Source organism: Catharus ustulatus, chromosome 4 (genome assembly GCF_009819885.2).
Source record: "Catharus ustulatus isolate bCatUst1 chromosome 4, bCatUst1.pri.v2, whole genome shotgun sequence".
Classification (NCBI taxonomy): domain Eukaryota; kingdom Metazoa; phylum Chordata; class Aves; order Passeriformes; family Turdidae; genus Catharus; species Catharus ustulatus.
The window spans coordinates 46,695,267-46,712,519 of record NC_046224.1 but is presented as its reverse complement, the minus strand read 5'-3'; the positions used below and the strand labels follow the sequence as shown (position 1 = coordinate 46,712,519).

At 37.2% G+C, this 17,253-nt stretch overlaps 1 protein-coding gene across 8 annotated transcripts in view; it reads left to right on the top strand.

Annotated features, from left to right (window-relative positions):
- The window catches only part of NAV3 (neuron navigator 3), a 517,660-nt gene that overhangs the window by 380,502 nt on the left and 119,905 nt on the right, over positions 1-17,253 (top strand). For 7 of the 8 annotated variants that reach the window (XM_033057346.2, XM_033057344.2, XM_033057347.2 and 4 more), the window contains 2 exons: positions 5,847-6,885; positions 14,157-14,272. In XM_033057346.2, coding sequence (XP_032913237.1) covers positions 5,847-6,885; positions 14,157-14,272 — 1,155 coding nt within the window. The remainder of the gene's footprint in view (positions 1-5,846; positions 6,886-14,156; positions 14,273-17,253) is intronic. The other variant, XM_033057342.1, reaches the window with a different exon arrangement.

The window sequence follows — 17,253 nt, the reverse complement described above, 5'->3', positions numbered from 1 at the left end:
TGTGAGAATTGAATTATTCAAGGTGAGACATTAATGTAGATAATATTCTTAGCTCATTACTTGGAAAGTGTCTTTTGACTGCTAAGGTTTGCATTGCATTGTACATTTATGTGACTTTTTGCATTTTGTATTTCTTTACTTCCCCATTTCTTTAAAGTAGAGAATGAGAACCTTGATGAGGTTTTTAGTGCAATGATCACTTGCCAGAGGATAAGGGGTGGCTTTTTTTGTAAAGTCAATCAATTAATTTTTCATAAAATAGAAGATGTAATGCTACTTAACTACAGAATACTGTATATGAGATGTTTCCATGTGCTCTTTTTTTTTCCTATCAAAACAGCAGAATAAATGAAAAAGCATTAATTTTACATGATAATCAAAGATAAATACAAGCTTGTTTTAGGGCATAAAGCAGAAGATCATTAGAAAAAATGACTGCTGTGACGCAAGGGTAGCAAAGTGATATTCTTTCATAATATCCTAAAAGAACAGAAGAACCTGTATTTGAGCATGCTGTGCTCTGCTTTTCTGAAAGAGAAAAACAGCTGTACCATGCTATATTTTAAACTCAGTTGTTACAGTGACTAATTTTTGACTATTAAAATGAGATTTCCAGTTACTTTTTGATATTTTAGAAAGTATTTTAGGATGTTCTGTAACCTGAGATTTTTGAATAATTTGTTTAGAAACAAACTTCAACCTTTGCAGTAGTAATAATATAAAATAATATAAAAACCATCTTTTTTTAAAATAGTGTCACCATACAGTAACAAACTGATATTTCCCTACAGTGCAGCACAAATAATAGATCTTATACTTCAATTTTGCTTCTGATGCAGATGCTTGGAGCAATATAACTTTACCAGCTTTTTTGGAATAGATGCACTGTTGATATGCCATAATTTCTAAAATAGAGAGATGACTTGTGCTAATTAAATAGCTGTTAGATATTGGGACCGTCAAACCCCTTAAAGGCCAGACCACTGTTGTTACATTTTTCTCTGCTGTACACCTTCCTGTATGTGCAATGAAGAGACCTCAGAAAATATATACAGCATAAGATTTTTTTTTAATCCAGTTGTAAATAGTACTTGTAATCCATTCCTGTGTATCATGGTCACTTGGTCACAGTGGGGACTGGATGTGTAGCCACAGAGTTAAAAGAGACTTGAAGGTGATACAAAAGAAGATGTGATACCAGCCTCTTATTTAGTATTCCATTAGTTAGTCTCTCATTGATATGATCTCCTTTGAATGTTTCTTAGGGAGTAGTTCAACTTTGTAAGAAACCTGGCACCCCTGAGCAAATGCAGGTTTGCTCTTTACTAAGTAGTTTTCACCGGCAGGTCCAGGTAACTGTGTATAGCTCTGGTTAAATCTGAAACACAGAATGCACCAAAACATTCAACAAGCCATTAGCTGAAACTTGTTTGTGGAGCTTTAGTGCGATTCTTTTTATTTATTTTTTTTTTTCCCTGGACTTTGCAGCTTATGGATCAATTTCAAAGAACATGCCTGCTTTTTAGACATGTCAAATTTATCTGCCTCTGGTGTAATACCATAAAGCTAGAAATAAAACTACGAAAATTAAACTATTTAAATGAAGTAAGCATTCAGCATGTTAATAAGGTGGAAAAACGGTGCATTTTGAGTACAGCAATGAAACAATGTTCTAATTCGTTGCACATTTTTAAAACATATCTTTACTCCTCAGATCTTAGAAACAGTGCATTTGAACACTGATGAAGGTCTCTGTCATGGAGCTGTACCTCCAGCTTTTCAATATAATTTAGTGATATAAGATGGTGTTTCTGTTTTCTCAAAACCCAGTTTTAACAGTATTTGTTATTTTGCCCATATGAACTCTGAGAAACTCTGCCCTGGAACTCTGTTGTCAGATTATGCCGATGCAAATTGTTTATCTCTGGGCAGTATGTACACCTATAGCTAATTTGTGTATGTTTCTTCTGTTGCCACTGTTTTTCCAGTTGTCCCTGGTGGTGTTCTCCTCTTGTGCTGATAAAGGGTAGCTACTTTCTCATGGATAATTAGAAAGGGAGAGTTGAACAAGCTGAATTATTTTAATCTTGCAAGATAAACCCCCACCCCCCCCCACCCCCCGCTTTTCAAACATTCTTATAGCAATACCTTGCAACTCTTCCATTTCCTACTAACCTTTTTTATAGTGATTGACTAAAAATGGATAATCTGGACACCTGCCTGCTACAGAATACTTAGATTATCATATGTTATTTTGCTGCAGTGAAGGAGCTGCTGTTAAGAGGTTGTCTTCTCCAGCAGCACAAAACACAGTAAAGGTCACAGACGAGAAGACAAAGGAGGTTGGTTGTGTACTGGGCCCAAGTTCAGCTCTTCACATGTCCTTTATTTGTTCAATAGCCTATGAAAAGTGGATTTGAAACTGTCCATTCGATCATCATGGTCTTGCTGGGTTATGATAGAAATTTCTCTTTTTGCACCGAACATCTGAGGGTCTTGTGTTTCTGCTGTGCTTTTACAGCAGAGGCTGAGCTCTGAAGCACTGAGTTCTCAAGCAGAATGCAAAACTGTTTTCACCAGAAGCTGACTGTGCATCTCAGGAATAAGAGGCTAAGCCCAAAACAGAAGACTGAGTTCTTGTAAAATTTAGTTTACAGAAATAAGAAATCCTTTTCATGGATTGTGTTCATTCTGTCTCAAAATCACCACAAGGTGGGGACAGGTTTCGTGTAATGAGCAGCTAAAGCCAAGCCCAATTGAATACACAGAAAGCAGTTAATTGTGTTCAGCTTCAAGTAATGCATTTGTGCTGGAGATGGGGGGAATAATCTTTTAATTCCACATCTTTAAACACCCAGACAGGTTGTCAATATTTCTTGAGAGCATGCAGTTCACATTCCTTGCAGAAATATTAAGGATGACCTTTAAATTGAAGATTAATGACAAGCTGAAGTTCTCCATAATTTTTTGTTCCTGTTTATGATTTGTGACTTGGGGATCAAATAAATACTAGTGGGTCCAGGAACCTGTATTTTTTTGTGTATATGTAATATAATAAGCTGCTGATGAAAGAGTAAATAGTCTTCTTTTTACAATTTTCCCCTCAATGAGTTCAATGTTATACAGCTGGAAAGATGGCAAGGCAGGCATTCTTTTTAATCAGAACACTTTTCTTTATTATTTTTTGTAGTAAAGCTAATAGCCTGAAGCCATAAATATGTAACATAACTAATACAACAGAATGTAGTTGCATCCCACTGTTCACAGATTGTTACATTTATTTTGCATTAGCTTTGCATATTTGTATGGTGAATTGTTCTGCTGCAAAACTATTGGTATAGCTTAAGACCCCAATCCTCCTGTGTATTTAGGGCTAGCTAGTGCAAGGCAAGATGTGTGCAAGTGCACACCGATTTTGAGCTATCAGCCCTGTGGCTGATTCCTGGTATAAATTAAGAAAGCCTGAGGGCTGCAGTAATTTCCAACAGCTGTGGTTGGCCCCAGGCTCTCTCACAGCGTCTGGGGCTCACTAGACAAGAACAGGGGCCCGGCTGTAATTCCTGCCTTGGTCCCAAGGAATCAGCTATGCAGCTGCCCACCAAAGGTCCTCCATGGTGCAATCTGGAGCCCAGGAAATATGCTGTAACTTTGACTGTCAGAAAAAGTATCTCTGAAGCAAGCTCTACCAGGTAATGTTTTCTTGCTTAGAAGACCAGGATTTGCCAGAACTGCTTGAAACCTTTTGTGACAGTGGAATGAGCTCATTTACTGAATCACAGATTGGGTCAGGTTGGAAGGGACCACAGTGGGTCATCTGGACCAACCCCCTGCTCAAGCAGGGTTATCTCACAATACACTGAACATGGGTTCATCCAGATGGTTTTTAGTATCTCCAGTGAAGCAGACTTCATAACTTTGCTGGGCAATCTGTTCCAGTTCTCAGTCACCCACACAGTAAATAAGCTCTTCCACATATTCAGGTGGAACTTCATGTGCACCGGCATCTTCCTGTTGTCTTCTATCCAATTTCTGGCACCTATGAAAAAAGCCTGACTTGACACCCTCCCTCTAGATATTTCTATACATTGATGAGGACCCCTCTCAGTCATCTCTTCTGGAGGCTGCATAAGCCCAACTCTCACAGCCTGTTCTTGCAGGAGAGATGCTCCAGTCCCTTCATCATCTTTGTCACCAATGTAGCAATGTGGCATTTGCATACCAGGCTGAGGAGCACACAAAAAATGCTGATGGAATGTAGATGGAATTATATAGCATGTATTAAGGTGAAGATGATTGGGTTAATGGAACTAGTTGTTAATACAGTTAAGCAAGTAAAAATGTTACATGTTGTCATGTTACTTTAGTTCAGATTTTTTAAAAATATTTTTGAACTAGAACTTCCTAATGCTACTCAGAGCAGTAAATTTTGCTATGCTCACATTCTCTTTGTTAAAGGAAAAACAGATTCACTTTCAGTATTCTCAAAATCCTGCCTTTCCTGAATGTACTAGAAGCCTTCAGACTTCCATATGGGTAGTTGAACCTTTACTTGAGGTTTAGAGCTGAGACTGCAAAAATGAAAACGCTTCATAACTTCATACTCTGTGCTGAAGGGACGACTGTCCTCAGCATTCTCACCTATGATATTGTTCAGAAACTGGGCCTCAAGTTATGACATAGTGTGCGTATATGCAAAGCATTAAGCGCTCTTTTCGTCATTATACAAACTAAATGTGCATTGCATGTTTCATGGGTTTTTTGTGGTACAGAATTAAGTATACTATAGACCAACTTACATCTAATTCCCAATACTGAATGTCACAGCAAGATATATCTACTAAAAAATATATGTCAGCTGCTGGCATAGCTATGTACTGCATGATTTTACTGCCATTACCACTTCATTTCTCTGGTGTTTCAGAATGATGGTGTTTATATATTCAGGTATGTGTTGGGAATCTGAACTTCATGCAGAAGGACTTAACCCTTTCAGACATTGGTCTGTTTTGGTTAATAAGGCTAGATGACGAAAATTACAGCTATTAATTGGCATGGTTTGATTACTGCAGAAGGAGCTTTGTTCTCATTCATTCTGAAGATTCATTGAAGTTCCTGGATGGTGCAAATGTAATGAATGTGCCAGAGCCTTCCATACCTTACCTGAGTTCAGAACCAAACCAACTATCATTGCTCTACCCATGCAGATGATATATCAGTGTAACTTTCAAGTACTGACACTGGTGGAGTTGTTGATAAAATTTTTTCCTACCTATAAGTTCCTGAAGTGAGCTGCTAAATATTTTTAACAGTACTTAAAAGTAAAAAATATGTTGTCACTAGCCTTTTTTGCCTTTATGGCTATTGATGTTATCAATTTCATTTCAGTATTACTGAGTCCTTCTCCTCTTTCCTAAAACCTTAACTTTCTAGCACATATTTTTCTTTCACTAAACATCAAACTCCTCTTTGTCCAGTTTTGTTTTTCTGTCATAATTGTAGCATTCTTTTTTTTTTTTTTTCTCTTCTTCAGTGTTTTGTTAAGAACAAGTGATTGGAAGATTTTGTTACAGATAAAAAGGAAAATCTTGGAAGGTTTGGTCTGCATAGTTAAATTATGTAATGAAGGTGTTTCTGAGGCTTTCTTGGACTTGTGAAAGTATCAAACACCATGATAATGAAGGAAAGAAAGGCGTATTCTATTAGCAACCTTCATGTTCCATGTACATATATATGATGTTTATTCTAGATCACATGTGTGTTTTAAATCCCAGGGGAGTATGACATCACCTTCAAGCACGAGATGGGAGACTAACTATACCACTGTGGTTTTTCTTCTGTTTCTTAAGCAGATTCACCAAAAGGCCCTCACCCCTCTGCAGGCATGAATGGAAATGTGCAGCATCCCACCAGCACTGGGCAGCAGCAGGTCTCTGCCATACCCTCTCCAAGTGCCAGCAAGCCTTGGCGCAGCAAATCCATGAATGTCAAACACAGCGCGACCTCTACCATGCTGTCTGTGAAGCAGCCCAGCCCCGCAACCTCCCCTACTCCAACTTCAGATAGGCTCAAACCACCCCCTTCTGAAGGTGTGAAGCCCCCTTCGTCTGGACAAAAATCTATGCTGGAAAAATTCAAGCTGGTTAATGCTAGGACTGCTCTAAGACCTCCTTTGTCGCTGAGCTCAGGACCCGGTGACAGTGGGAGAGAGGATGACAACTTTTCAGAGTGTGGTGAAGTGGATGTCTTAAGTGGTGGGGTGAACAGCGGCGGCTCCACAAGTAGCAGTCCCAAAGTATCACCGAAGTTAACCCCTCCGAAAGCTGGCAGCAAAAATCTCAGCAATAAAAAGTCTTTGCTACAGCCAAAGGACAAAGAGGAAAAGAACAGGGACAAAAACAAAGTTTGCACTGAGAAAGCAGTCAAGGAAGAGAAGGATCAGGTCATTGAATCATCTACAAAGAAGAGCTCAAAAATTGCAAGCTTAATTCCAAAGGGAAGCAAGACAACAGCAGCCAAGAAAGAAAGTTTAATATCATCTTCTAGTGGGATCCCAAAACCTGGATCAAAGGTACCAACAGCAAAACAGAGCACTTCCTCTGCATGCACAGGGAGTAAGGAGGCTGAAAAACTGAGGACTACAAAAGGAAACCAGTCCCAGTCAACACCAAAATCTCAGCTTAGTGAGAAGGCTTCTCCTTCCTCTGGTCTTGCTTCTTCTGAAGGGAAAGAACCAAGTGCTGCTGTCACCCCAGGATCCTCTGTGGGTCTGTCCACCTCGATGGCTACAGGCAGTGGCCAAGGCACAGGAAATGGTGTAGTCCAGCTTCCTCAGCAACAGCAATACAGCCACCCCAACACTGCCACGGTAGCTCCTTTCATTTATAGGTAAGATCATGAAGGAAAATTGGGGCTTGTGCTACAATTTAGGAAAGAGAGATAAAATGGATAAAGTAATGGTGGATCATGCTCTTATCCCCTAGTTCTGTCACAGCATCATGCAAATGTTTTCCTAATATTATTTTTAATTAATATTACTGTATGAAAAATTTCTTACAAGAACTCTGAGACTTTACCTTGTACAAAAGCAATCCACTGCAAATATTTGTTATTTAATATTCGGGGTGTTTTGATTAGAAATACAGATCATGTGGTACATTCTCTGTGCTGCTTTTGAAAGGTCACAGCTGAGTCAGGTTTCTAGTGTGAATATTCTTGTTTGCATTCTAAGAAGATCAACATCTATTGGCTGATATTCAATAATATTTGCTTAGAATTCACCATTATTTTCAAATATCATAAAATAAACGCCTGATGATTTCAGAATGTGTACCAGTACTGGTGGATATTTGAGGAAAAAACATATACAAACTTCTACAAGTATTCAAAAATATTTCAACAGTTTGTGTTGACAGAAAAGGTTCCTGTTTGCACTTCTTTTCCTGTTTAGTTTTCTACATGAAATAGGTGTAGATTAACTCCTTGCAGGCAGTTAATTTTTACAGGCAATAGTAACTCTTCAGAGGGTTAAGGCTCTGAAAAAGAAGAAGGAACAGTTAAATTCTCTGAATTTATTTTACTGTATGATAGAACAGTCAAAGAGAAGCTGGGAGATTCATTGTTGTGCAATTTCAGAAGACAGAAAAAGTGTAGAAAGATTGACAGGCTGATTTGAATAATGTTTTCAGATGTCAGCTGTTGGAGGGCTTTAGTTACAGTTGTGGGTAAAGTTGACATCTGATAAAATGACATTATTAAGCAAAATATACTGCCAGTTTTTGTTAGTGACTAGTACTCTGGATAATCTTGGCTAAAGATTAAAGAGGTGATGAAGTAGGCTCTGAGGAAGTATATATATCATTACACACAACTACACATAGCTTCAAAACCAATCTGGATGACTGATAAATTCAGAAAATCATATGGGAGGAAGAAAAGGCTCAGTATGGGTTATATTTATTCTAATATGGAGTGGTGCCTCTTGAGTTTCAATTATATGTATCACTGGATGCACTTAATATGCATGTGACTATCTGGAATAACCTCAGGGATACAAAGGATTTGTAGTGTGGTACATGAGACATATGTGTAGGGTGCATATAGAAGGAGAGAGAAAAAGGAGCTATGCTTTGCCTTCAGATGCATGTGATGCTTAATGGCTATTTTACTAAATATTCATGCCAGTTCATTGCATGATGGAGATGTCTTAGTTTTGCTTTAAGCTTCATCTTGAAGCAGAATGTATTTTGAATTTTAAAGGGTGATAGAAGCATGCATTTTCCAGTAATATTTCTTATTAATAATTGTCTCTTTACTTCAAACAAACAGCAAAGGAGACTGTATTTGAAGTTAAATCTCACATGAAAATAAAATTCTCAGAGCCAGTGTCTGATCTCAAAATAAACTCAGAGTAAAAGACTGACTTTGATGAGGTTGCTTCAATATGTATCTCTCTAACTGAGTACAGAATCTGACTAAAAAATACACAGTAACTAATTTTCTTTACAATCTCGAGGGCTTTGTAATACCACACAATGATTTAATAGAAAAATATAACCAAGGATACAATATCCACATTTTCAAAGTCAGGGTATTTATTTTTGTGGATATATGGTAAGTGGAAATGAGCAAGAGCTGGGGGGATTATATTTAGATTTTTCTGTTCTTCAAAGTAATTTTTTTTCAAAGCAGTCACCACAATTAATACACATAATTTTCAGGTGTACTTTTTAACAGCTTTATATGAGTTAGTAAACCATTACTACCATTTAGACTAAAAGGGTTTTTTCCTCAGCTGCAAGGAATATCTAGGCTCTGTGAGTTTGTATTTCAGTCCTTGTAAAAAATGTCAATAAAATTTGATTTAAAAATAGTACTTTTTATCCAGAGTTCTGCAGAATCTTGTAGTATACTTGTGTCCTCTATTTAGACCATTAGCACAAGCATAAGTAAGCTAATTCTTTTTTGATTAGTTGCTGATACCTAGATACCATATATTTTGAAATATTTTTTTTGTTAACCAAGAGGATATTACTGTAGATTTTTGAGGAAAAGCAGGTATTCCAATGAGGTTTTTTGAGACTGCCATGTATTTTCCTTAAGTATTGCAAACTTATAATAGTTATTAATAATTGTGTTTTCAAGAAGTCTATATTTTTATTAATGGACAGTAAATAGAAAATACTATTTTACTGGGAGGTTCTCAAGTGGGATATTGCACTATTCAGGTTTTTAGTCTTGGTGCTTTGCCATATCTGATATCACATTGTATTTTTTTTCCTCCTAAACACCTGACAACAAAATTCATATGGGATTATAACTTCTCTTCAAAGATCAGCAGCAACAGTCAGAGTTGCATTTGAGATTATCTAAACTTCTATAATTTAAATTCTTCCATTGTGCCAGAAAGTGATTATTTATTTTCAAATGTGGCTGTGAATATATTATTTACAGTCCCCTATGAGTCCCCTCTGAAGGGGGGGACTGCAGGGTCCAACTAATTTAAGACCGAAGAAGACGTAATTTATTTGCCAGAAAGCTTAATAACAGAGATACAGTAAGAAGATATAAGAGACTGCAATGTTGCTTGAAGTATACCAGCCACTACTTAAAATTCTTCTACTCAGAACTGTAGGAGGCTGGAAATTGTGCCATTTTCCCGAGTCCCTTAAACTTATATTGAAATTGACCTTAGAATTCAGCTGTCTTCCTAGTATTGCTTAAATTTCAAATGGAGAAAGGAAAAAGGCACATTAATAACAAAAAAATAAATCCTACTGAATTTCAGTAGCTATAACTGGATGGATGTACTGCACTTCAGCTTTATTTTATTGACTCCTCCAGTATCCAGTGTAGGGGCTCAGCTGGCTTTTTTCCCATGGCTGAGATATAAAATCTAAAGCTCTCAAATCCCAGGACCTGTGTTGCTCAGGAATTGCTTACTGCCTGAAATGCTGAAAATATAGAAATTGCTGCTGAGAATTAGCTGACCACTCATCTTCCCAAGCTGCACTTCTATGTTGTGCATTGCTTAAATTTCCATTTTTCAGCTAAGTTTTAGTTTGATGATAGCAACATCTGGAAGAAGTTTCAACAGTGTCTGAATTGTAGTCTTGGAGAGATATTCTTTCAGTGTTAATGCTGGACTACAAATATCAGTTTGGCACTTCTTTTGTCCCTGCAAAGTAAGAAACTGGTAACTTCAGCTAGCTAATATGTTGGTGCAGAGAAGATGTTGCTGGACTCTTTTTGAAATGCAAAGGATAGGATGAAAGGATAAAAGCTAACAGATGCAAGTTACAGCAGGGGAGGTGCTGATAAGTTTAAAAAATATGGTTTTAATTTGAGGGTGGTGAAATACTTGGTGCAGCCTGTGGAGCGAAGTTGTGGAATCTCTGTCCTTGGGCATGTCTAGGATCCAACAAATCAAGGCTCTGAGCAACTTAATGTGACCAGACCCTCTTTAAGAAAGTTCTTGGCCCAGATGGCACCTAGAACATCTTCGTGATCTCAATTAGTTTATGATTCTGTAAGGACTAAAGTATACAATAGCTAGGGCAGAAAAAGGACATATAAATGTAATAAATAAACATGTTACTGGTTACTAAAACTTTCTTCCCAATTCCTTTAATACGTGGTGATTAACACAATTCTTGCACTAGGCCATAGCTTGAAGGGTGAGCAGGAGGTTCAGAGCAGTGACAGATGGGCAGGAGGATATAATCTGCTTGAATCTCTGGAAGTACAGTGAAATTCAATTCCACATGCCTATTCAGGATGTTTTTATATAGGCTTAGGGAAAAAATGATACTGCTCTTCAAGGATCCTGCAACCATAATGTGTGCAGGGTTTCTTGAAGCTATACTGATGTCCATTTTTAATGATCAGAAGCTACTTCTCTGTCATGGATTGTGGAGTTGAAACTTAGTTTACAGAAAACAAACATTCTGTCAGTTAATTGCATTTGTTAATAATAGATTATGCTGCTAAACATACTTTCTGCAATGAAGTGAGGACTCAAAGTCATGCTGCACTGCTTTATTGATTCCTGTTATTTACATTGCTGCTGTGAAAATAAAGCAACACTCACTACCAAAGTTTTGCAGTTTCAGATAGTGCTAAAGATTGCCACTCATCAGTTTTACTTGTAACAAATACATGGTCTTTAGACAAATCCTCCCATTTTTCCATGATTGATTTTTAAGTAATTGTGCAAGAAAAGTTTCCATTGTATAGGTGTTAGTTTAAGAGATGGGATGAAGCATAATAAGTGAAGAAATCATTATAAACACGTATTTTATTAACTGTCTTTTGACTGGAAAATGTGTTTTCCTTCTCTTTGATTGCTCTTTTAAAATATGTGAGGGAATAATCCCATCCCTTCTGTTTTGTGAGACTAAACCAAATCAACTCTTTCTGGTTTTGGGTTTAGTTTTTTTTGGTTGGTTTTTTTGGTTTTTTTTTCCATCTAGAAGGGTTTCTTCTTCCCTGTAAGCATCCTAGTAGCCCTTCCTTGCATCTGTTCCCCATTTAACTCACAGTTCTTGAACAGGAGTGATCTAACTGCTCATATTGCAGACGTGGTCCTGCCAGTCTGTTACACTGACAGTGATACACATTCAAGGCAGCTGCATCTCAGAGAGCTGCTGGAAAAACGCCATCATATTCATCTGATATCTTTTGGAATGTCAACTAAAAATCAAACAAATCTTTGATGTTATCTGTGTTTATCTAATGTTGGCTGTTTTGTTAGAGACAGGAAATGACTGACTGTGTTAGAGACCACTTACTAAGTAGTGTTTCAAATTCTGTTCTTAATTACCCCATACAGGCTCATTTTAATCAGAATGAATAAGCTTGTGCAGGTCTGACTGAAGGAAGGATTTGTCCCATTAAGTGAGTTTGATACTTTTACATATAGGTAGCATGTAACTCAGCAGGTTGGGGATAAATATATGCTCTCATTGCCATGATTAAAATAGAAACGCACTGTTGTTTTCATGAAAGTTGCCTAAATTAACCTGCACTATTGATGCACAGCACTGGAAGAGATATCACTGGGCTGGCTTTGACTAAACTAAAATTCTTTTCCCTTTTCTTTATACCAAGAGAGATGCAAGAATTTAATTATTTTTAAGGCAGTGAGCTGTGAATAAGTAGAGTATAGAGGATAATTCATTAAGACTGGCATGCAAGGTTAATGAGAAGATCACTTAATTTGCTGTTTACTTGCTTCAAGATTAATCTGTGCTGCAGTCCTGCAATGATCACTTGAGTCGTTCTTAGGATTAATATGTCCCACAGAAAGACATAAAGCCAGAAGTACAGAAGAAAAATCTCACAAATTCATTTCCCATTTTTTTAAAAACATTAGAAGAGACATTCATATTCTTGGTCCAGTGTATCACAACCCACAACAAGCCCACAGCAATGCAACTTGAGGTTTTGGTACTCAGTGTTTACCTGGGCCTCCTTGTTTCCCAAGAGCCCCAAAATCCTACATTATTTTACTTGGAAATCTTTCACACCTAGTCTATCACTATTCTCAGTGCATCTGTGCTAAGCTCCACTCCAGAGAAAATCAGGGCCTTGGCCATGGTGCATGAAAAGGCAGGATTGGTGTGTGAGAGCTGGCAGCCAGCAACCCCCTGGAAACCTCGATGAAAAAGGGCTGTTTGTGAGAGACCTGTTCCCTGTTCCCTCCTTATGGTATCTCCATCACAGCTGCCCAAGGACCGGTGCTTTCTAGTCCCCTCTGTACCACAACAATTAACCAGTTGTCTCAAGTAAGCAGAACTTACGTTGCTGTGAAATCCATAGTCCTCCATGAGATTTCTGTTGTTTCCTCAGACAACTAAAATTTTAATGATTTAAAGCCCTTTGGGAAAGCAAGCAGGACTGTGGAATTTCAGAGGGAATTTCATTTACAGAGGGGTACAGTGAGCTCTTTTATTACTTAAGAGATTCTCCTCTCAAGCATCAAATGTAAAACTAGATTCAAGGTTGGCAGGACATAGTTAACCTTGCAACATGTGCTGAGCTTGGGTTTCCATTAGTGTGTGACAGAAAAGAACTAAAAGTAGTTTTTTATAGAGCAGTTGTCTACTTCCAGTATCTCAAAAGTACAGAAATTGATAAGAAAACAGGTTCAGCACACAGATGTTTCTTTTTTAAATTTAGTTGGTCATTGGAAACACTTTATGGTGAATTTTGAAAATTGAACTATAAATGTCACATTTTAAAATTAGGATATAAATATTTCACTAGTCTTTTAATAAATCATAAGAGTCCAATTCATGCCAGGAAAGCTGGAAGAACTTAAGCTCTAAGTGAAGATCTTTTAAAATTTTATATCAAAAGGTGACTATTATATCTTTAGATGTATTCTTTTACTGTATATACATGGTGGTACATGTTGCTGTTTGATGACATCATCATTCAGTAGTTCCAGTGTAAGGTAGATTCTACAGCTGTTCTTAAGAAGAGGCAATAGGGGTGAGATATTTTTTATTATAATCAGTGTACTCATGTATTTCTTGCTATTTATCTTAATATAAGAGAAAGTAACTGTATTCAACAATGGGTTCCCATTATAATTTATCCTTAATATTCACAGAAATGTACCCTTAAAGAAAATATGAGCTATTTGTTAGAAAGTTAATGGAAAAAGTTGTATTATTCCATTCCCCAGAGTTATATAAGGGGCATTATCAAAAGAAGCCGCACATGGATTTAAATATCTGGGCCAAATTTCCATCCAGCCTTGCATAAGCTTTTTCCCAGCGGCCTTTCTCACTTAATATTTCATCAATTACAAGTTTTTATTTCCTTTATGTATGTGCAGGGATGTGAATTAACCAATGTAAATGGATTCTGACTAGATTTGCTTGACAAATCCTGAAAAAAAAAGTGGAAAAAAAATGGCTTCAAATTTCACAGAAATAACTACAAGTAGTTTTTGCACAGAGAGGAGGAGGAGAGAAAGCCTAGTTGCTTGTACATTTGTGTATCTGGACTTTAAACCAGCATAATAATAATGTGACAAAAGCTGTATTTTCACCCTATAGTGATATGATTTTAGATGGAGCTGCAACTAGCACTTTTTTCCATGAATACATGAATGATAGACAATAATAATCCATCTTTTTGCTTGATTTCAGAACTCTCTCAGAAAATGACAGTACCTCTTTACCACCTGCTGACTCCTGTACCAGTCCTACTAAAATGGATTTGTCGTTTAGTAAGACTGCCAAACAGTGCCTAGAGGAGATATCTGGTGAGTAACAATAAGTCAGAAGAAGACTGTGAACTTCTCTGTTTACATCTGTTTCTTACCAGGAGTTGTGTGATGGGTTGAAATAATACTTCTGACCGCTAATCATGAGTGGTATTAAATACACAGAAAATTTAGGTCATGGATATTTAGTGCTTCAAATCCACTGTTATCTCTTTGAACTGGTTCCTTCTGCTCAAATACTCTGTCATTTTGCAGAAACTGGGTTTTCACAATTTAGGGTTTCATGTAATTTTTCTTTTATTTAATCATACTGAATGTTCCAAGAGGAGCAGTGGAAATTTGATTTCAGAAATTTTAACACTCTCCTTTAATAACAAAAAATTAAATCATAACATCAGAACTGAGACATAAATTATATAGTATACATGTTGCTTTTATAAATAAATCTATATTCAGAAAACAAGCAAGTCCTTACTATTGTACCTGACCTGTAAGCTGCTGCTACAGCTAAGCTGCTAAAGGTTGTGTTACAAGGAATTCCTTGTACACATGGATTGAAGTCCTTACTGGGTTACAAAGCTGAAAGGATGGGGTATTCAGTCATGTTGGAATAATTTCTTTGAAGTCAACAGAACCATGCTGAGTTACATCATCATTGGATCTGGCCATGACTCTGCCTGTGGATGCAAAAAGCAATGTGTTCCACAGCTCACTTTTTCATCAGGACTGAATTGCACTGCAGGGTTGCATGCAAGTTGTTCCAAAGGGACTCTTTCCCCAGCTGTTACCTGGGTTTTAGGTTTTGGTTTTGATGTTGCTTTGGTTTGTTTTTCATTAGCATCCTTACTCTTATAAAAAAATAAAAGGTGATATCCTATCTCACTGGTTTTACCTATAGTTTTGCCCTTTTACCACAAGTTTTTAACATTCAAATAGATTTGTAATGAGTAATGTGGTTCTCACACAGGATATAACTCACTTAAAGCATTCATTTGACACATCATCTAAAATTATCTCTCCACCAGAAGGGAAGTCAGATGCCCAAGATTTATGGGGACTGTCTTGGCATTTAGCTGACTCATACTGAAAAACATTTTGTCCTGGTTTGTCTCCATCCCTTTGGAAGTTTTCTAACATCCTTTATTTGCATAGCCAGCTTCTGTGACAAATATTTCACTCTGAAACATGGTGTAATGTTTTGGAGATGATGCATGCCTGTTAAAATATAAAACTATTTTTAATTACTCAAGAAGTTGGACTCTTGGGTCTAATATATATAAAGAGTTCAATTGAAACACCACAAATCAAGAAACACTTCAAGGAATCATCCAGAGAGATGCTAGAAAAACCCCAAACAATTCAATACATGCTGAAATGATCAAACAGAATATCATATCTGATGACCTTTTACATTCTGAACAGAAAAGAAACAGCATCAAAAAGAAGAAAATGACAGAAAGAAAACTAGACACAAGAGATGTTCCTAATCTGATTATTTAGACCCTGGCATTAGCTGTTGATTGGCATAACAGGCTGTAAAGCAGAACCACTGGGAAAATGTGGTCAGTGATTTGCTGTGTGCATAAGGAAACAGAGGTGTCTCACTCTTCTTTAACTGTTAGCAGCAAAAGGAATATCAGTACTATGTTTGCTGAATAATTAATTGTCTGTGTAGATGAACTATCAACAAGTCATTGGTGATTCTGTTATTAGATCTGTATGGATAAAAGCTCATGTGATAGTTGCTCAGAGTGTTCCATGATGGATTAGCTATGAGAAAGGACAGTTAAATTCTTATTCTTAAAAGCATCTTTATTGTGGTATAATCAAGGAGTTACACTAGTAGTAGCAAAGAGATAGGCATAGTTAATTTCCATGGTCTGATCACTTATTTTCAAGGTATTAAATGATGAATCCAGTTTCCTTCATTTTGATGTTACCTTTTTTCTAAAATTGTCAACTGTTGCTATGGGTAGGCATCATCTTCATATTATCTTGATCTTTTTTTGAAGCTTGGTAGCCACCACTCTAGCACAATATGTTCATAAACAGTAAGGATCAATAAGGATGATGCAAAAGGGTGAACATCAGTGGAAATCACTAAACAGCTTGAAGGAGTGTGTTCATAAAGGGCTGTCCCACCAGTATTGTGTTTCCAGTTCATTAATCATTATTATTTTTAAAATACCAAATATTTTTGAACTAAGGCTGACATCCTCAGGACTAGAATATTTTAGCCAATATTGTTGTATAATGTTTTCTACTTGCTGAATATTTACACATTCCTGTTTGTTAGTGCTTCTTGCCTGAGCATTAGTGCTCCCATAACCAGCCAAGCTGTTTATATCAGAACTCCTAATCCACTTTGGAGCAATATCAGCCAATTTAACCTTAACTAATGCCTTAAGCATGTCTGGTTCAAGACTTTTCCATAATAAAGACAAAAGTTGGATGCAGAGAAAATAATGTTAAAATTATTTAGGAGTGGTTGGCTAGGAACCATTCTCCTGATGTAATTCAGGAACCAAACGCAAGTTAATTTCCTTGGTATAGTAGTGAAAAGTCATGACTCTGCTTTCTGCATCCAGCGAGGCAGTTCACATCCCTTTGTTACTGTCTAAACAGCGATGATGGGAAAGCAGAAAGTAAAGCAATCTGTAGAATCTGTAGAAGATGTTCTCAGCTCTCCTCTGCTCTGTCTTCCTCCTCCAAGGGAGCTGTTTACCTTTGTAGCCTCTTCGGTCTTCTAGCTTAGAGCTGGTGAAAGGTAAAGTCAGAGCTCAAGCTGCTTGTTTCCTGCCCGTTGCTTTGCAAGTGTTGACTTGGTTTTGCCTGCACAGGCTTGAGAAGACAATAGTGCTGGAAGGCATGGGAGGTGGGGAGGCTGGTGTAGGCATGGACTCAGAAGTGTGGCTTGTGGTTGTCCTGATAAACTGGACAACCTCTTTATTTTTACAGTGTCAACCTCTTTATTTTTAGTGTCAACCTCTTTATTTTTACTGTGTCATCAATAATCTGCT